The sequence below is a fragment of the Parasteatoda tepidariorum genome, chromosome 2 (assembly GCF_982258835.1).
Source record: "Parasteatoda tepidariorum strain Cologne lab strain chromosome 2, Ptep-v5.0, whole genome shotgun sequence".
NCBI classification, from domain to species: domain Eukaryota; kingdom Metazoa; phylum Arthropoda; class Arachnida; order Araneae; family Theridiidae; genus Parasteatoda; species Parasteatoda tepidariorum.
In genome coordinates, this window is record NC_141756.1 from 30,327,662 (window position 1) to 30,350,848 (window position 23,187).

The 23,187-nt window shown below is 30.9% G+C and overlaps 1 protein-coding gene across 1 annotated transcript in view; it reads left to right on the plus strand.

Annotated features, from left to right (window-relative positions):
* Nucleotides 1-23,187, plus strand: part of LOC107443771 (protein FAM107B) — a 196,674-nt gene that overhangs the window by 50,253 nt on the left and 123,234 nt on the right. Inside the window, exon 2 of the mRNA XM_043045647.3 lies at nt 19,010-19,114. Within this exon, the coding sequence (XP_042901581.1) occupies nt 19,061-19,114 (54 nt within the window). The 5' untranslated portion in view covers nt 19,010-19,060. The remainder of the gene's footprint in view (nt 1-19,009; nt 19,115-23,187) is intronic.

The window sequence follows — 23,187 nt, forward strand, 5'->3', positions numbered from 1 at the left end:
AATTTTATTCGTTATTTAATTTTTCAGCGTTTAGGTTAAAATAACGTATCAAAGAACCAAATCCCATCTCATATACTCTTACTATAACACATTAAGCTTTAATCATTAAAAAAACTCACGGAAGTGATAAAATGACACGATTCGTCTTTTGAAAACATAGACTCATAGTCTAAATTAAAAAGAGATAAAAAAAAACAATTAAAGAGCAAATTGAATTTGTCATGGAGCTTTTTATGATACGTTTCACACATTGTGAAAACCCCCAAATTAACCTTGGTCGCGGAACGCTGAACAGAGCAACCAATTTGATTTAGAACCCTTTTATCGGGAGTGGTTAGTTTCCGTTCGCAAAACAAATAAAAAAGATTGCTTTTTTAAATCGTTTCAGGTTAGAATTTTATAATATAATCGGCGGTTAACGGTGGTTGTAACAAAAGATACTAGCGACAGTGGGCCATTATGCCAAATCAATTATGCCTACAGAACTGAACAGTTCTTTTATTGTTAATTTATTTTTCATTTGTATGTTCTACAAAGAATAATTATTTTAGTGAAATATACATAATGAGTCAGGGTCAAGCTTATAAAGTTAATTGCGTATTGAATGCATCACTAATAGTATAGAACTGTTGTCAGTATTTATCTGGAAAATCATGGCGAATATTTTGTGTAATACATGGTACTGAAAGATACTAGGTAATATTTAGTGTAATAGATACTACTATCAACTGTTCTGAAAAATAAGTTTTTACTTCTTAACCTTTTAACGCAGAATTTTCATTAAATACATTTTTCATACTTATTTGTTTTGTCTGTATCAATTTAGATCAAAATAAGTGAAAAATATTAGATTTATATTTTTAATAATTTATAGTTATGAAATAGGGATAGATAGGCTAAGACAAGAACACACGTGTCTCTTGACAAATATGGATTGACTGCTCACTTCCAAACAATAATTTTTCAAATATGCATTTATTCGCAGTTATTTACATGTAAGAGAAACAGTAATTCATGATTGAAATTTCTTTAATAGACTAACTAAATTATTCATAAATCTAAGAGTTTTTTTAGTAACTATTAAACTGTTTCCTATAATTAAAAAAACTGAATATATTTTTCTTGTAGTTGAGCGTTAGAAAAAATAAATATAATAAAGGTACACCGGTGCCACATCTTCATCAAAGGGGTGAAAAAATTTACAAAGTAAGAATATACATGTTGTCAAAAAATAACTTTGGTTTGAAATCAAACAATTTCATCTACCACCTCATCATCATTATCATCATCATAGTTGGCTAGACAGCCCAATGTGAGCCAATGCCTTCCTCTGAAGATTTCTCCATGACGACTTCCGATTTATCTTTGATCTCCAATTTTTTTCATTAATTGCGAGAAAATCAGACTCCACTGAGTCAGCCCATCTCAACCGCGGCCTTTTTCCAGTGGGTCTAAAAAGCAGTATCTTTTTTATTGTGTTGTCGTCGCTCATTCGAATCTCGTGGGCGATCTAATTCATTCTATTTATTTTTATGTATTTAATAATATCAGGTTGTTTATAAATCTTGTACAGTTCAAAGTTAAATCTCCTTCTCCAGTTATTGTTTTCATTTACACCACCAAGTATACCCCGCAAAATCTTTCTCTCAAATATTGCGATACAATTTTCCTCCATTTTTGTCATTGTCCAAGCTTCAGAAGCGTATGTCAAGACTGGCCGGACAAGAGTTTTGTAGATTAAGAACTTTGTTTTTCTAGAAAGAAACCTAGATTTAATAAATCTTCATAGCTCATAGACAGTCCTATTCGCCAAATAGAGTCGGTTTTTTATTTCAGGAGTAATTCTGTTGTCAGTGGTAATAATTGATCCTAAGTAAGTAAAACTCCTCACTGTTTCAAATCTATAAGAATTTATTTCAAGATAGGGGTCTGGGACTTTGTTTCGTGAGAATAACATATATTTTGTTTTCTCTACATTTATGACCAAGCCAATTTGCCTTCTCATCTACCACCTAGTTTACTAGTATTTTTTTTAATATTTGTCCAAGCACGTATCCTAAGTTTTATACATTGGCTCTTAGTGATATGCAAAAAATAGTCAGGTAGTAGTACTTACAGAATTCCAACGACCTGGAAAAGATAAATATGCATACCTGCCAACTCTTCCGGATTTTCCGGAAGATTTTATTTTCATATTTAAAGTGGTAGCAATACTCAGGTTATTCCAATTAACTTTTTAAATTACAATAATTATAAATGAGTTTGACCACCACTACATATACATAATTACAATAAATATATCAAAACATAATAATCCTTGCGCACGCGAATTTCAACGGGATCAAAATATAAATATATATTTTTGAGTCAGATTGTTTTTCGTTTATTGTTTTACAACCACTCTGAAAATCCATTATCGGAGAGAGAGTAAGTTGGCAGGTATGAATATGTGGTTATTGACTTCAATGATGTACTAGTATTGTAATTTAGTACTAGGTAGATAATAATAATATCTATAGTTACTAAATATACTAATATTTGTACCAAGTCACCTACCATAGGCACTATGTAAATAGGTTTTTACGACCCACAGAAAAAAAAGGTAATGATTATAATAAGTTTTGACTGACCTTGAAGTTGACCATGAGCAATAGCATTTTGCCAAATGATACTGATTACGGTTAATTTTGATTTTAATCTGATGAACTGCTAAAAACATCTTTTACTTAACACGTTGAACGACACGCTAATTTTACATGGCTTGCCCATCTGGCCAAGGTAAATAACTACAAACTAAATTTGCAAATATTGGACAGATTTTGCTATTTTTTTAGAAATTTTAACATGACATATCTGACAAAAGTGGTGAATTATATAAGACTACGAGTTGTTTAAAAATAGTGGTGGATAAAAATCTACTAAATTGAATTTATTAAACCAAGAATCACAATAATTAAGTAAATTTTGAATAAATTTTCTGCAATTCCATAAAACAGTGTAAATTTTATAGTTCTATATCATGTTATACGCTGTCAGCCAGCTGTTTTTCGCGGCCTATGTGAAAGTTCAGTGTCAGCAAGTGGTGGCAGACGCAGCCTAAATGTAATTTCAGTGTCAGCCACCGGTGGTTGACGCTGCTTAAATGTAATTTCAGTGTCAGCCACCGGTGGTTGACGGAGCCTAAATGTAATTTCAGTGTCAGCCACCGGTGGTTGACGCGGACTAAATGTAGTTTCAGTGTCAGCCACCGGTGGTTGACGTGAACTAAATGTAATTTCAGTGTCAGCCACCGGTGACTAACGCGGCCTAAATGGAGAGTCCAGTGTCAGCCACCGATGGCTGACGCGGCGCTCAACGTGTTAATCTAATAAATTGAAATAACCTGGAAAGACAGCAAAAAATAATTAATTTTTAAAAAGAAATGAAATGGTTTTAGCTTGTCTCAGTATGTGTCTTTAAGTATTTTGCATGATTTCGTAGCGTTGATTAATGCCGATTTATTGATTATTTACTTTTTTTTCACCCTATACGTTCAACGGGTATTCAACTAGTAAATCGCAAAGAATTTGGAAACTATAGTTTATAAATTAGGCACCTGCATGTGACATCATCGCGGGTAAACCGTGGTGTTCAGAAGTCAATCAGTTTCGACACACACGCATGACGTCCGTTACAGGCATCCAATTAAATCTGATTTAAATCTCATGCTTATGCAAAAACTTCTTTTCAAGTTGCAGGTACCCAATCGCCTGAAAATTTACTATAAATTAGCTCAAAATCTGATAACACCTTATTTAGTCATATTTTTTAGTCATTGTCAGGCAGTACAAAAGACTATAAGCTATAGGCAAAGTTTCAGGATTTTTAAATACAGTTCATAGTTTACCGAATCTACCAGATGTTTGCAAGAGATTTTCTTTTTACTTTTAAAGAGATAACAAAATGTGTACGTTAATATTTTTATCTCTGTTTAAAAAAGCTGATTTATGATGATATTTATTATATTTATAAATATACATAAGTTTTAAGTATATTCTTTAGATAAAATAATTCTTCCCCAAAATTTTAAAGTCAATTGTTGTATCGCTACCACGACAAAGAACTTTAAAAGTGAGTAAAATAAATGGCAAGTATGACAGGGCCTCAACTGCCAATAAAGAGTACATCAAGCCTGTGACAATACAATTTTTTTCCTTGATTTTTTTTCAGATCATTCTTATATCTAATCAACTATATTAATAAGCTAAAAGTTCCGAATATAATAAATTCTAACCAATAAATAACCTATGTTCCTTGATTTTTAAATCCCTGTTTGTTAATTATAGATACGGCATACAATTACTTTAATGTTGTAAAAAAATATTTCAGTAGGAAAAAGAATTATTATTTTTCATTACTGCAGTGCAAATCCTATTTTATTTTGCCAAATTGGTTATTTGTAACTTATGTCATGTAAATAATATTCTGAATTTCCTTCATTATTTTCTGGAAGCAATAAAAAAAATTTTCTTCCGAATACTTTTAAAAAAAATTTATGTTTAAAGTAAAATTTGATAAATAATTATTATATCTATATAAACTTAAACAACAGAGCTAAAAATAATGTAATCCTTTCGAAAAAAATTTCTTTTTTTCTAAAAAACTAAGATAGTTTTTAATAGTATTATATTTTTATAAATTTATACTTTGAGCTATAGCCAAAATACAGAGTTATCTTTTTGCAAAAGTCGTAGGAACAGAAATAAATATCCACTGTGTTTAAATATCAATGTACCACCACTTTTTACATTATCCCTTTTAGGATCGACAAAAGGAGAAAAGAATGCTACCCCAGGCCTGCTTGTTCCGAGAAAATATAGTTATAAAATACGTATATGTACTAATACAAGATGTAATACGAAGGTTATAAATTGAGATCCCGTCCGAGTGATCATGGGCCGCTGGAGTCAGAAAAGTTCGTCTGTTATATTATAAAATGGGCCGCGAATGGAGAATCACTTGAACACGGTTCTGAATGGTTTAAAGACACTTTTATATCCCTTTTCTAAACTAAACTCAGTGGCGCGACAGCCCATAGAGGGCCAAGACCTACTGTGCCCATCTCAGTTGTCTTGACCTTGGGCTCTGGGGTGCGGGAACAGATGTTCCGGTCAGGTGGTCAGCCGAACGCGGAACCCCCAGTGTTTAGTTCCCAAGCATGCTTGGTACTTATTCCTCGACCCACTGAAGGGATGAAAGGCTGAGTTGACCATAACCGGCCTGAGGAACGAACCCATGACTTGTGGCGCGAGAGCGCGAAGCGCTACCACTCAGCCACCGGGTGTCACAACCTTTTTCACAGTTGCAAAATTTGTGGGTCCCGCAGTGGACTGATCGTTAAGACACGGTTCCCAGCAGACCATCGCTGTCAGTGTGCGGGTGGGTGACCACTTGGATCAATCTGCGCAGGGACCGAGGGTGTGCGGTATTGGTCCTCGTTAAACTGTGCAACCGTAAAGTGCTCGACTTCGCGTGCAGGTAGTCGGGCTACCGAAGCGGGGGTGCCATCCCCTCTGCAGAGGATCAAAATTTTGATATGCATGTCTTCGGATCATCCTCAGGGATGTTTCCCAGACCGTCACCAATAGCCCATTGTGCAGCTCTAGTGCGACGTAAATGAACAACAACAACAAAATTTGTGGTGGGATATTAAAGAGCTGATCATGTAATAATTTTAACGAAAAATAATCATTATTAAAAAAATGTGTTTTTAAAAAAAAGTCCTTTCATCGAAGTTAGAAAAACAAAAATTTGACCATCGTTTCATTTCCAACGTTCCAATGACCCCTACTGCCTGCTATCCGAAAATAAAATCCCGGCAACACGTTCGAAATGGATTCCGTTTTCACTCGTGGGAAGAGAGAGAGAAAAAAAAAAGAGACTGCGAAATATGTTCCCTAAAACAATGAGCGACCATTTGTTGCCAACTAAAGAACAATACCGTTTCGAATGTGTCGTTTTCCACCGAATAAAAAAAAGGTACTCAAACAAAGAATTTTCTCACGATTGTCGTAAATAACTATGCACGATTTCTTTGGGAAAGGTTAACTGTAAATAAAAAAAATATATAATAATTTTATGAAGATCAGTGGGTTAATAGGAACGCATGTTGTTATGCTTTGTTTTATATTTTGAACAGAATATACTTATATGTATGTCAAGGTTTTACCTAACAAGTTCAGGACTACACCTTATTTCCTAAGAATTCTTCGTTTTTTATTCATACTCTTCAAGTAAAAAATACTTTATTTCGGTTATTTATCTTAGCTCAATTTGAAGATTTGTTGCGAGACAGTGTTTTGTGTTTTTTTTTATATCTTAAAGAAAATTACAATAAAAAGTTATTGTAGATTTCATGTTGTCGTTTAGCTTTTTGTTCGGGATTCAAATACGCGTTTAAGAAAATGAACCTAGAAAAGCTCGATTTAAAATCATGGACATGCTTAATTTGCATACTAAAGTAAATGGACATGACTTAAAATAAATGGATTTTGAGCCTTCATATTAAGGAAATATTTTAAACTGTACTCATCTATTCCACACGCGCGTGGACGTATTTTAATGTAAAACGGATTGAATACCGTGGGGAAACTATTATGGCAAAAGAGTTACAAACACAAGCTTTATGGACATAGCTTGAAATAAATTGTTTTAAAAAATGGACATTGAGCTATTATATTAAAGAACAATTTAAACTGCATTCATCTTTTCTTTATCCATTTATTCCGCACGGACGTATTTTAAAATTAGACGGATTGATTACCATGACATAAGAGTGACAAACAGAAGCTTGATGGACATACCTTAAAATAAATTATTTGAAATATAAAAGGACATTTAGCCTTTATATTAAGGAAGCATTTTAAAATGTATTCATTTTTTTCTTTAACCATTTATTCCACACAGATATATTTTAATGTTAGATGGGTTAATTGCCATGGCAAGACTATTATGGCAAAAGAGTTACAAACACGAGCTTTATGGACATAACTTGAATAAAATTGTTTGAAAAAATGGACATTGAGCTTTTATATTAAAGAACAATTTAAACTGCATTCATCTTTTCTTTATCCATTTATTCCGCACGGACGTATTTTAAAATTAGACGGATTGATTACCATGACATAAGAGTGACAAACAGAAGCTTGATGGACATACCTTGAAATAAATTATTTGAAATATAAAAGGACATTTAGCCTTTATATTAAGGAAGAATTTTAAAATGTATTCATTTTTTTCTTTAACCATTTATTCCACACAGATATATTTTAATGTTAGATGGGTTAATTGCCATGGCAAGACTATTATGGCAAAAGAGTTACAAACACGAGCTTTATGGACATAACTTGAAATAAATTGTTTGAAAAAATGGACATTGAGCTTTTATATTAAAGAACAATTTAAATTGCATTCATCTTTTCTTTATCCATTTATTCCACCCGGACGTATTTTAAAATAAGACGGATTGATTAACATGACATGAGAGTGACAAACAGGAGCTTGATGGACATACCTTGAAATAAATTATTTGAAATATAAAAGGACATTTAGCCTTTATATTAAGGAAGCAATTTAAAATGTATTCATTTTTTTCTTTAACCATTTATTCCACACAGATATATTTTAATGTTAGATGGGTTAATTACCATGGCAAGACTATTATGGCAAAAGAGTTACAAACACGAGCTTTATGGACATAACTTGAAATAAATTGTTTGAAAAAATGGACATTGAGCTTTTATATTAAAGAACAATTTAAACTGCATTCATCTTTTCTTTATCCATTTATTCCACCCGGACGTATTTTAAAATAAGACGGATTGATTAACATGACATGAGAGTGACAAACAGGAGCTTGATGGACATACCTTGAAATAAATTATTTGAAATATAAAAGGACATTTAGCCTTTATATTAAGGAAGCAATTTAAAATGTATTCATTTTTTTCTTTAACTATTTATTCCACACAGATATATTTTAATGTTAGATGGGTTAATTGCCATGGCAAGACTATTATGGCAAAAGAGTTACAAACACGAGCTTTATGGACATAACTTGAAATAAATTGTTTGAAAAAATGGACATTGAGCTTTTATATTAAAGAACAATTTAAACTGCATTCATCTTTTCTTTATCCATTTATTCCACCCGGACGTATTTTAAAATAAGACCGATTGATTAACATGACATGAGAGTGACAAACAGGAGCTTGATGGACATACCTTGAAATAAATTATTTGAAATATAAAAGGACATTTAGCCTTTATATTAAGGAAGCAATTTAAAATGTATTCATTTTTTTCTTTAACCATTTATTCCACACAGATATATTTTAATGTTAGATGGGTTAATTGCCATGGCAAGACTATTATGGCAAAAGAGTTACAAACACGAGCTTTATGGACATAACTTGAAATAAATTGTTTGAAAAAATGGACATTGAGCTTTTATATTAAAGAACAATTTAAACTGCATTCATCTTTTCTTTATCCATTTATTCCACCCGGACGTATTTTAAAATAAGACGGATTGATTAACATGACATGAGAGTGACAAACAGGAGCTTGATGGACATACCTTGAAATAAATTATTTGAAATATAAAAGGACATTTAGCCTTTATATTAAGGAAGCAATTTAAAATGTATTCATTTTTTTCTTTAACCATTTATTCCACACAGATATATTTTAATGTTAGATGGGTTAATTGCCATGGCAAGACTATTATGGCAAAAGAGTTACAAACACGAGCTTTATGGACATAACTTGAAATAAATTGTTTGAAAAAATGGACATTGAGCTTTTATATTAAAGAACAATTTAAACTGCATTCATCTTTTCTTTATCCATTTATTCCACCCGGACGTATTTTAAAATAAGACGGATTGATTAACATGACATGAGAGTGACAAACAGGAGCTTGATGGACATACCTTGAAATAAATTATTTGAAATATAAAAGGACATTTAGCCTTTATATTAAGGAAGCAATTTAAAATGTATTCATTTTTTTCTTTAACCATTTATTCCACACAGATATATTTTAATGTTAGATGGGTTAATTGCCATGGCAAGACTATTATGGCAAAAGAGTTACAAACACGAGCTTTATGGACATAACTTGAAATAAATTGTTTGAAAAAATGGACATTGAGCTTTTATATTAAAGAACAATTTAAACTGCATTCATCTTTTCTTTATCCATTTATTCCACCCGGACGTATTTTAAAATAAGACGGATTGATTAACATGACATGAGAGTGACAAACAGGAGCTTGATGGACATACCTTGAAATAAATTATTTGAAATATAAAAGGACATTTAGCCTTTATATTAAGGAAGCAATTTAAAATGTATTCATTTTTTTCTTTAACCATTTATTCCACACAGATATATTTTAATGTTAGATGGGTTAATTGCCATGGCAAGACTATTATGGCAAAAGAGTTACAAACACGAGCTTTATGGACATAACTTGAAATAAATTGTTTGAAAAAATGGACATTGAGCTTTTATATTAAAGAACAATTTAAACTGCATTCATCTTTTCTTTATCCATTTATTCCACCCGGACGTATTTTAAAATAAGACGGATTGATTAACATGACATGAGAGTGACAAACAGGAGCTTGATGGACATACCTTGAAATAAATTATTTGAAATATAAAAGGACATTTAGCCTTTATATTAAGGAAGCAATTTAAAATGTATTCATTTTTTTCTTTAACCATTTATTCCACACAGATATATTTTAATGTTAGATGGGTTAATTGCCATGGCAAGACTATTATGGCAAAAGAGTTACAAACACGAGCTTTATGGACATAACTTGAAATAAATTGTTTGAAAAAATGGACATTGAGCTTTTATATTAAAGAACAATTTAAACTGCATTCATCTTTTCTTTTTCCATTTATTCCACCCGGACGTATTTTAAAATAAGACGGATTGATTAACATGACATGAGAATGACAAACAGGAGCTTGATGGACATACCTTGAAATAAATTATTTGAAATATAAAAGGACATTTAGCCTTTATATTAAGGAAGCAATTTAAAATGTATTCATTTTTTTCTTTAACCATTTATTCCACACAGATATATTTTAATGTTAGATGGGTTAATTACCATGGCAAGACTATTATGGCAAAAGAGTTACAAACACGAGCTTTATGGACATAACTTGAAATAAATTGTTTGAAAAAATGGACATTGAGCTTTTATATTAAAGAACAATTTAAACTGCATTCATCTTTTCTTTATCCATTTATTCCGCACGGACGTATTTTAAAATTAGACGGATTGATTACCATAACATAAGAGTGACAAACAGAAGCTTGATGGACATACCTTGAAATAAATTATTTGAAATATAAAAGGACATTTAGCCTTTATATTAAGGAAGCATTTTAAAATGTATTCATTTTTTTCTTTAACCATTTATTCCACACAGATATATTTTAATGTTAGATGGGTTAATTACCATGGCAAGACTATTATGGCAAAAGAGTTACAAACACGAGCTTTATGGACATAACTTGAAATAAATTGTTTGAAAAAATGGACATTGAGCTTTTATATTAAAGAACAATTTAAACTGCATTCATCTTTTCTTTATCCATTTATTCCACCCGGACGTATTTTAAAATAAGACGGATTGATTAACATGACATGAGAGTGACAAACAGGAGCTTGATGGACATACCTTGAAATAAATTATTTGAAATATAAAAGGACATTTAGCCTTTATATTAAGGAAGCATTTTAAAATGTATTCATTTTTTTTCTTTAACCATTTATTCCACACAGATATATTTTAATGTTAGATGGGTTAATTACCATGGCAAGACTATTATGGCAAAAGAGTTACAAACACGAGCTTTATGGACATAACTTGAAATAAATTGTTTGAAAAAATGGACATTGAGCTTTTATATTAAAGAACAATTTAAACTGCATTCATCTTTTCTTTATCCATTTATTCCGCACGGACGTATTTTAAAATTAGACGGATTGATTACCATAACATAAGAGTGACAAACAGAAGCTTGATGGACATACCTTGAAATAAATTATTTGAAATATAAAAGGACATTTAGCCTTTATATTAAGGAAGCATTTTAAAATGTATTCATTTTTTTCTTTAACCATTTATTCCACACAGATATATTTTAATGTTAGATGGGTTAATTACCATGGCAAGACTATTATGGCAAAAGAGTTACAAACACGAGCTTTATGGACATAACTTGAAATAAATTGTTTGAAAAAATGGACATTGAGCTTTTATATTAAAGAACAATTTAAACTGCATTCATCTTTTCTTTATCCATTTATTCCACCCGGACGTATTTTAAAATAAGACGGATTGATTAACATGACATGAGAGTGACAAACAGGAGCTTGATGGACATACCTTGAAATAAATTATTTGAAATATAAAAGGACATTTAGCCTTTATATTAAGGAAGCATTTTAAAATGTATTCATTTTTTTCTTTAACCATTTATTCCACACAGATATATTTTAATGTTAGATGGGTTAATTACCATGGCAAGACTATTATGGCAAAAGAGTTACAAACACGAGCTTTATGGACATAACTTGAAATAAATTGTTTGAAAAAATGGACATTGATCTTTTATATTAAAGAACAATTTAAACTGCATTCATCTTTTCTTTATCCATTTATTCCACACGGACGTATTTTAAAATTAGACGGATTGATTACCATGGCATAAGAGTGACAAACAGGAGCTTGATGGACATACCTTGAAATAAATTATTTGAAATATAAAAGGACATTTAGCTTTTATATTAAGGAAGCATTTTAAAATGTATTCATTTTATTCTTAAACCATTTATTCCACATGGATGTATTTTATTATAAGATGGGTTAATTACCATGGCAAAACGTATTTTGCCATGGTAACGTTAAGTAACTTAACGTATACGTTAACACTAACGTATTTTGATATATGACGAGCTGATTATCATGGCAAAAAAGTGACAAATACAACATATTCCTGCATAAGACGCCAGTATAAGACAAAGTATCAACTACTGTGACAAAAGTAAGACAAAAGACTGATTATTTACCAATTCGAATGAAAAACTGGTCAAAATATTGACTACTGTGGTATAATAAAGTAAAGACAAGTTCCAAGACACTATACCAATATCAACGATAACATCTGATAACATTATATTGCTGATTTATTTTATTTTTTTGTTTCATGCACCCAAATTTTCAATACACCATTAGTAAAAATGCATAACCATGCTGAAAAGTAAAATTTTACCTATCAAGTTGTTAATTAGTTCATTCAATGTTGTTGTTATACAACTTATTCACATAACTTTAATGTGCATGAGCATACTTAACTTGGATGACCGAAACACATAACATGTCTTAGTAATTTAATTTTTCTGTTTTATTCACCGAAAATATCCATACACTGTTTGTAAAAATGCATTATCATACTGAAAAGAAAAATTTGGCCCATCAAGTTGTTTATCACTTTATTCAAAGTTGTTGTTATTCAACTTTGCTACATCATTTTATAATACTTTTGCGTACTAAAATCAGATAACCTAGAAACATAACATTTCTTATTTATTTTATTTTTCTGTTTTATGCACCCAAATTTCCAATACACCGTTAGTAAAAATGCATAATCATGCGGAAAAATAAAATTTTGGCCATCAGGTTGTTTATTTGTTAATTATAATTTTAACATACTTTTGCATATTAAGATCAGATAACCAAAACACATAACATTTCTTATTTATTTTATTTTTCTGTTTTATCATCTCAAATTTTCCATACACCATTAATGCACAAAAGAGAAAATGCACAATCATTCTCAGAAGGAAATTAGTTTATTTAAAATTATTGTCATAAAATATTTAACGTAATTTTGGCATTAAAGTAGAGCGTACTAAAATCAGATAATCGTTTTCAGTACCAAAAATCTCCTTTTCCCGAATCCATTAACGAATCGTTTATAAATCGACTTCAACTATTACTTTATCAGTCCTAAAAATCATATCGTTAACATTTTAAACCATCAGGGCCATACCAATTACGTTCTGAATTATTGTTTTTGACAAGATTTATAACATTTTTCTCACTTATCTTCATCTGTTTCGAAAAGCATGTTCTTAATGCTTTTACGTTATTCTTTTTTTTACGAATTTAATAGTGTGGCCTTTCCAAAAATCCCAAGATTGTAGTTTATAAGTGTTTTTTAATTGGTTACATACATATTTTTCATCTTCACATGTTCTTCATCTCTTAATGAAATTTAGGTTTCGAGTTTTAAGCTAATTATGTTTTTAAAAATAAGCTACCAGCCAGTTTGTCGCTACTTTTGCAATTGCTTTCAGATCAAATTATTTTAACAACGTTATGACGTCCAAAGGTTGATGAAACATAAATATTCTTAAAATATTTCACATTTCTTTTCGCATATATTATAATGAATTTATAACTGCGAAAAAATACTCGCGATTCCAATATGTATCTGGAAAACGTATGGGGAAATTTTGTAATTATTATATGCAATAAAAGTGAGGACAGAATCCCGAAGCTTTTATTCCGGTAAGTTATGTTTCTTAGCTTAAAAGGATGCTATATACAGCTGAAGAAACTTCTCATTGCAAATTCTGTTTGACATCCAATGTTTTTTTTTGTTTTTTTAAATTTTTGACTTTTTTTAAAATACGATTTCTTAGGATTTGACCGATTTCGGTTAAATTTTGTATTTTTCCATATAAAATTACGTTTTTTAAAATGACTTAAATAATTATATACTTAACAATTTATAATTTTTTACTGTTATTGATTATAATAGTAGAAGACGATAAATATTTAGTGAAGGTTATGTTTTGTGTGGAATTATCTTTGGATAAACGAATTTTATAATTGAGGGCAAAAATTGTTCAGTTGTCTTTGGCTTAAAAATTTCTAGAGATATGATGAAATACGCAAAAAGTAAAATTAACATTAAGCATTCCAAAATTTGGACCGCTCTCCTGGCCAAACTAATGGAACAATATATTCCAGATTGCGGTTATTTTGGGGGTCATATGTTTATTCAGAGGAAGTGAGTTTTGGTGACAGATTTCGTAATTTAAAATACCGCCTACTCTACGCTAATTAATTAGCATATTTGAGGCCATCCCCTTCAACCATTAAGATTGAGTCCTAGAACGTGAAAATCAGATCATTGGATCAAAAGTTCTTCGGAGTGATCCGCTTTTTTTCTTCTTTTTTTGCACCATGAAGTTTCAAATGTTGAAAATGTTTTTTTTCCTCAAAATATCAAATTGCAAGAAAATTATGGCAGTATAACCTCCACGGTGCATAAGTAAAAGTAATCCTTGTTTACATTTTGATATTTTTAGAATTTTTTTCAGCATTTGAAACTTATTATATACTTTAGGTCTACCAGAACTGGCTGTTTCTTATACTTAAAATTTAAAAGTTATTTATGCAGGTAAAATAGAATTTGCAATGAAGGATTTTTCGCATTCAGTATAGCGTCCTCTTTGGTTGTTTGGTTGGTTCTAATGCCACTTGCCACACGGGCAAGTCTGCTTGGTGAAACCGAACAAATTTAAGGCAGAGTGTGTAATTCTTGTTTTTCAGTGGCGCCATCTATGGCCAAGAATTCGACTTCGCCACACCATACGTCACACCTGTTTATAAGGCGGACCCATTCATACATCCATTCATTCATCCACAGATCGTAATTTTGACCTGAATCATAGAACGATCGATCTCCAATCCAGTACCCCCCCCCCCCCCAGAGGTATTGATTTGTTATGGGAACATGGAGGAATTTGCGACTCGAAAGAATTTTAATGTGCATCAGTCACCAACAACACAGGGAGTCTTCGGCCGGCGGGGTTCGAATCCACGAACTCTCGGACATGGTCCCAGCACCCTACTGACCAGGCTATCCCGGCAAGCGTCCTCTTTAAGACCCTGTGGCTGAAAGTGATATCGAAGCATCGAAAGACTATGTTTCAATATGATAATTAACAACAAACTGAAGTGAAAGTGAAATCTAAAAAGCCTTTTAGAACAATTTTTCACTACTTTGTGAGAACCTTGTTTTAAAATTTATAAACTATATGAATGTCGTTCTTCGCTTCAAGTGTTAAACTTGGTTTGATAACCTCTTCCCTTCGAGGAGTCAAATCGAATCAAATGCCTCGAAGTGATTATCAAAACGAGAGAACGTGATATTCACTCATAAAATTAAACCGCATTGGCATTTATTTGCTTCTGCCAGCAGGCAATCGTCCGATTGTCAGATTACTATCATCATAATCGTTTCCGGGATTCTTTTTTGACAGTTTCTTCTTTTTTTACGTCACGAATCATTTCGCTTTTCACTTCACTTTGGATGGAATAAAAAAAAATACCGCTACACCGGTCACCTGACGTTTTATTTATTTACATTTTTTAGAATCTCGAATGCGGAAGATAAATGACATTTATTTTCATATTCCATTATAATAGAGTAGCAGCTGAATAACTTAAACAAAAGAACGACGGATATCGATTCAGTTTCGCTACAAATTTCATCGATATGGTTCACTGATCTCATTGATACGATATGTGATAGATAGTTTGTGAATTCATTCTTCAAAAATCATCGGTAGAATTATAATAAAATGTTTTAAATGAAATCGCTTCATTTCTTTCTGATTTCTAAATAAACAATTCTAACAATATTTGAAGGGAAAAAAAGTTTTCCTATGGCGTATTTGTTAATTGAAAACAACCTGTTATAGATAGACTATAAATAATCTCAAAATGTAACATTTGGTTTTTTGTAAAGTTTTTCTTTTCTAAATTGTGCGTTTGCAGCTATGATTCTTTCATTATTATATTAAAACATAAATAAACATAAAAGACATGCGTTGCTGTATCACGTCACAGCAACGCATTTACCAAAGTTTCTTTTTGTCAAAGATTCAGTAAAGTCCTCTTTTAACTTTGTTTTGAACTGTATAGTTGATGCTATAGAGATAAAAAATTAAGCAGCCTACGGCTTAGTACCTCTGTAATATTTTTATTTCCTTCTGGTTTTTTTCATTTAATTCTGTTATGTCATTATTCTATTATAAACACAAAGAGAGAAAAGCATTTATAAAAGTACTTGATCTTACTTAGTTCAGGTATGGGGATTTCAAACTAGTTTTGTCCCGAAAATTACAGATTTTTTTTGCAAGATGACATTTTTATAGTTTAGTTTAGTTTTTGTTTGAATCTACAAGTTTATAAAAAACATATCGGATTAAATGCATGTATGTAAACTTATCTGCTCCTTTGAAATTAACACTTAAGACAAAAAACATATGACCTTAACGTTAAGTATCATAAACTGAATATTTAACTGAAATTATAATTTTCTTTTGGGTACTTCAAAACGGTACTTTTGCCTTCCTAACACGCCCTACGTACCGGAGAAATGGAGACCAAGTCATTCAGTAGTCGGTAGTCACTTGAATAAATTTTAAAAAATTCTGATTTGGACCATAGCCTTAATTTTTCAATAATTTTATAAATTATTGCTAGGTTTTAATTCAAGCTTTTAACTGTTAGGATCATGCATGGAAATACTTGTACTTAAAATTTAGCATCTTTATTTGATTTATTTACTTGAAATTTACTTACATTTACAAATATTCTTAAAAGAATATCATAAAAATGATTTCTATTGTTAAAAAAAAACTATTTCCTAAATGTCTTTAGTATTTTCGAATCTGCCTGATGTTTTAACACTAGAAAGACTGAAGCTTAGTATATACATATATTGCCTAAAAACAATCAAAATGACTGTATTGTGAAAGACTAACTAATGTGTAAAGAAATTTCTTTAATTAATTTTTAATATTTTTTATATTATTTACAGTTATATAACAAGTTATTAGTAAATATTAAGAATTAAAAAAATTATTTCACTTGGGGAAAAAATATGCATTATTATTTTTAAATTTTTCGTAAATAAAAAAGCAGTTAAAAAGCAGTCAAAATGACTTCCTTGGGCGATCTAGTGTTAAGGCTCATTACAATCTACCTACATGTCTTTAAGTTAATTAAAAATACAAAACAAATAACTCAGTTAGACCCAATTTGCTTCGGCTATTTACAATAAGCCTTTACTGCTCAGGGCTTTGTTGCAAACTGCCTGAAATAAATCATGCCGAATGAGAGATGAAAGATATACTTTCCAATTTGCCTATAAGCATGTAATATGTGTGCTCATTATAATAAGCCTAAAATGCGTAAGGCTGATCAAAAATATTGGAGTCTTTTCCTGTTAGCCTGGCGCATTGCAAAATGACGACTACTATTTGCAAAGAGCAGGATTATTCAATTAGCTTACGACATATCAATTGGATACTAACTTTCTTATAATGGAAGATTTTAGACGATTTTTTTATCTACTCTGAAAAAACTTTTGATCTATTGTTTCCACCATTTTTGGTGTTACAGTAAACTAAGTAAAGAACTGAAGTTATCATGAAAAAATTACTTAAAATTGACAAAACAGCAATTGTTTGAAAGAATTACTGCGAATATATTACTAAAAATATGCTTGTTTTTGCAATGAAGCCATAAATTGGTTAAAATGAGCATGACAATATGTGTTGTCAGTAAATAAACAAACAAAAAATGAATAAATAAAACTATAACAGCGAAAAAGTTAACAGAGAATACATGCACTGTAAATAATTTTAATTTACCTCAGTACCAAAATAGGCGGCAACTATACACCAAAATTTTTTACCAAAATTTTATTTATGGAATATTTTTAATTTTCTACATCGGGTGTAACTTATTTGGAAAACTCAACAAATATACAATTACATAGGTTGCATACAATTACATATTCTTGAAATTAAATTTTAACAACCTCGATTTTTAACAAAATGGCATCTCATTTTGTTTAGCCTTGTTCGTCTGAAATTCATTCGAAAACTGCTCCTGATTCACAACAGTTATTCATTCTTATTGAGGTGTGCCCCGCAGTGGACTGATCGTTAAGACACGTTTCCCAACAGATCAGTTCAGTCAGCATCATTGACTGCTGTCAGTGTGCGGATGGGGGACCACTTGGTTCAGACTGCGTAGGGTACGAGGGTGTGCGCTATGGGTCCTCGATAAACTGTTCAACCGTAAAGTGATCGACTTTGCTTGCAGGTTGTCGGGCTACCGAAGCGGGGGTGCCATCACCTCTACAGTGGATCAAAATTGTGATTTCATTTCTTCGGATTCTCCTCAAGGATGTTTCCCAAACCGACGACAATAGCCCATTGTGCAGCTCTAGTGCGACGTAAATGAACTGCAATAACAACAATTTTATTCAGATGCAATGTGTATGCACCATAACATGTATCTATTTTTATTGATATTAAATTGTTTCTTATGAGCTGAAGTACGAATTAATTCCCATTCAAAATTTATTCGTGGCATTTATCTTTTTTTTTACGTGTAACGTGCATGCGTCATAACATGTATCTATTTTTATTCAGATTGAATTGTTTATTATGAGTAGAAGTATAAATTGATTCCCATTCAAAAACTATTCGTGATTCATAACATTTTTCAATATTTATTGACGTACACAACGTGTATGCATCATAACATTTGTCTGTTTTTATTGATATGAAATTGTTTGTTATGAGTTGAAGTATAAATTGATTGCCACTCAAAAACCATTCATGTTTCATAGCATTTATCACTTTTTATTAATATTAGATTTCTGATTATCAGTTGAAGTACAAATAAATCCATAATTATAAATGAATACATGCGGTAATAGAGCATTCATAAATAAATTAATATGAATGATAATTTGATCGTTTTTTAAATTGTTGATTTGTTTTATCAAAGTATATTTAATTCAATAAGTATATCTAAAGAGTCACTTTTATTATTTTTTAGAATCATATTTTTGAAATAAAGTATTGATTTCCTGCTACTCTGGAATAGATCATGGCTGTTGTCCATTATACTTTTGGTATACCACTCATTTCTTCCAGCACGAGGGTAAGTACCATTTTCAAATAAATAAAAAATGTATAAAAAGAAGCATTTTTTTTAGGAAATGATTTCATTACTAACTCAAACTGTTTGCGCAGAAACGTTTTTTTATATTCTTTCAAAAAGTTAAAAAAAATGGATTAAAATTAACGTGTCATATTTCTCTAGTCATTACTAAAGCTGTGGAGTCGGAGCTGAAAAAACTTCTGCTGTCAGAATTGGAGATGGAATCGGCAAAATTTGCTCCACCACTGTTCATAAAAAGTTAGGTACAGCGGGTTGAAAAAAAAATATTACACCCTTTTTATTGTTATAAAAATATATTATTCAAACATTTATGCATGGGTCACTCTAAAATTTTTGAGATACGCGCAGACGAGAAGTAGTGAAGAAAAAATTAACGATTTAATTCAACAAACGATTTTAGCTTAGCAGACGATTTATTTTTTCGACTCAGTTTTAAGTTGCTTAACGTATTATATATTTTATACAGAAGAGAAAATAGAGCTGAGGCGAGAACATTATCATGCTATGATTTTCTATGTTCTAGAAGTGGGATTAAATCAAGAAGAATGCTTAATTAATGCACATAATTAAGAATATGACTCTAAAATCATTACTTGTTAAAAAAATTCTAAACAGGTATGTGAAGGTAAATGAAAACTTATCTTAAAGGGAGAACAATTACGTTATCATCATCTAATTCTGATTTCTACTGATATTTATGTTATATGATGCACTACTTATGGAATAGACTTCTCTATTTAAATAAAATTTGGCAATCGTAACTTCTTATCGATGGTAATCGATGGTCTTAAGTAAATTTATGGCAAAAACTGTCACTGTTGCGTACGTAAAATGATTTGGACTATTCCAACGATTCGCGCGTAAAAAAAATGAGATTTTGTAGCAGAAATATTTCTCAAAAACATAAATAAGTAATTAAATGCTTGAAAATTATTTTAAGGATGAATAAATCAGTTTCAATTTTCTGTTTAAATAATTACACGGTTTCCTAGGTTAATAGGACAGGCATCAAAATATTCAATTGCTTTTTCGAAAAATCTTTCACTGAGTAAAATATACCTTAAAAAAGTATCAAAATTGTATCAAAAGTATCAAAACTATATTTTACCTGAGTAAAATATAGGGGATAGGTCCGCATAGAATATGGTCCGCAATAGAATATGGTCCTATGAAATATGGTCCGCATAGTTTAGTCGGAATTGCGATCAGAAGTTTGAACCCCTTAATGTTCATTTTACTTTTTGCGTAATTTGCCGTATCTCGAGAAATTTTCATGCGTATTGAAAAAATTTTGCATCCAATTATAAAGTTGTAAAAAGATAATGCCATGTAAAAAAGAAATTTCAGTAAATATTTATTATTTTTTATTATTTTATTGAATAATACTCAAAAAATATTTAAATTGTAAGGTATACAATTCTTTACATCATTTTAAAGTATGCATTTGATATAGCAAAATACAAAAATTGTGTGAAATCTGATTAATAGCTCCCGAGAAATCGAATTTTAACAGTATGGGAGCCATTCGACCGATTTAGCTCTAATTTTGTATTTTGTCATGTGAAATTCCATACTTTAAAAATATGTGAAAAACTGTATACCTTACAATTCAAAATGTTTTCGACTATTATTAAATAAAATATTAAAAAATAATAAATTTTTACTAAAATTTGTTTTTGCCTGAAATTATCTACGGGCAAACAAATTTTATAACTGTGTTAAAAAAATTTTAAATTCGCATCTATAGTTTTCAAAATATGGCGAATTACGCATAAAGTAAAATTAACATAAAAGGTACCAAATTTTGGATCTTTCTCCTGATCAAACTGTAACAAAGTAGTTGTAATTGTAGTAGTAATTTTAGTTGAAGGTAACTATAAAAGTAATATAGTCTTATGACCACTGCTTAATTTTATTTGTAAACATGGACACTATTTTTATTTTTTTAAAAGAATTTTTGCTACACTAGCACAATTAATATTATAAATATCATAAAATAGGCTTTTTTGATTAGAAAAAATATTTTTAAGGTATTTATTGATTAATTTTATTCTTGTTAACAAGACAGAACTATAAATTTTTTCTAAAACTTTTACTCTGATTTGAATTTAAACTCAGTAGTTGTCAGAATTTAATGTTTAGATCTTTATTATTCTTCCCTATTGTAAGGAACTAACCCAAAGAATAAAATCAGGTAAATTAATATTATTTCCACGTCTTAATTGCAGTTTCTTATCATGCAAATGATGAAGCAGAATTTCTTTATTTAATATGCAATTAGGATGTATTAATAATGAAAGAGAACAAAAGTCGAGGATGCCTAAATAACAACAGTATCAATCACAAGATTCAAATACGCGTTCCATGACTGTTCTGAATTCTGTAGTCGTAAATTAATTATAAATAGTCGTAAATGAAATTGGTTCCTGTTATATCTATTCCAAAGAACACGTCTGATAATCTAATTTTACTCATTTATAAATAAAAGTATAGTAAAGAGCCATTTATTTAAGATCTATCTTATTGACCTGCTGGGAAATGGTTACCGATGTTATACGTGACTAAAATTTCAATGTTTCTTTACAGCGCTTATAGGTTCGCTATTTAAATAAAAAAATCTATTTTAGTGATCAGAATTTCAAAATTGGCTTTAAAAAAATTAATGCTTTACTAGTTCAAAAAATTATTGCCATAATTATTCCCTTCGGTTGTTTTTTTATGTTTAGGAACAATGCTTTTTATTTAAGTTTATGTTAAGACTTCGAGAAAGAATGTGAAACCCTTCATTCATAAATTTATCGTTTTATACTTTTGATCTAAGTGCGTTGTGCGTTTTATAAAGCTGAAAAAGTAGTAATTAGTTAACTGAAAAAGTTAACTGATTTTTATAAATTAATTTCACTACAAGATCTGAATACAATTACTGATCTATTAGTTATGAATTAAAACGAGGTTCCGTATAGTACACTTAAATAAATTTGTTCCCCGGTGTTATCGTATAGATTTTTTTCTTTTCGCTGTTTATAGTAGAATTTATCATATAACAATATTCAATAAAAAGGGAAAAAAACAGAAACTATTTTACTATTTCTGACTGCATTACAATATACTGTTATCATACATAATACGCAATATTTAATCCTCATATAGTATTATTTTAAACTGACGTTGAATAGTCGACCCATTTCTGAGGTAACTATCAATGCTAACAACTATCAATGACCAACTCGGTAGCCTTGTAGTTTTGAACCCAGCCCAGAAGACAATGGAACTCTTGGATCAGGCATTGGGTCAAACTAGTCTTCATAGAGGAAGGTTTTGATGGAACTAATCCTCATTTGTGTTACGTGGAGAGGTAAATCACGAAAACTTCCAGCGGTTAGCCCGATGGCAAGGTCATTCTAACCCATTATCCGTCTACTAATATTTTACGTAAGCATTTTTACTCTATTTTATAACCGTCGTTAAACAGCCGAATCATTTTTTTGGATTTACGACGACTAATGTTCAACTCCATAGCCTTGCAATTTTGAACCCAATACAGAAGACAAGAGAACTCCTGGGTCAAGTATTGGGAGAAATTTGCTTTCGTGGAGGACTTTTTTGATGGAACTAACCCGCATTTGCGTTACACGGGGAGGAAAACCACGAAAACCTCTCACGGTTAGCCTGGCGGCAAGGGGATTCGAACCAATAATTCTAATACCACTGAGGATATTTTACATCAACAGTGTGGTCAGTGCGCACCGGGTTCAGAATTCGTATCGACCAGCCATCGTTGGGATTCGAACCCGGTTCACCTCATTGGAAGACGAGGGCCCTATCCCCTGAGTCACCACTGCTTTACGTCTGCATTGTAGTCAGTGTGAGCTGGTAGCAGAATCCGTATCACCAGCGATTGCTGGGACACGACCCTGGGACACCCCATTGAGAGGCGAACCCTCTACCACCGGAGCAGCCTCGTCTTATGCCTCAACCCACATACATGGCGTAAGAGTCAGAAATTTCCTATCCAAATATAAATATTTAGGTTGATTGTCATTATTTTGAAG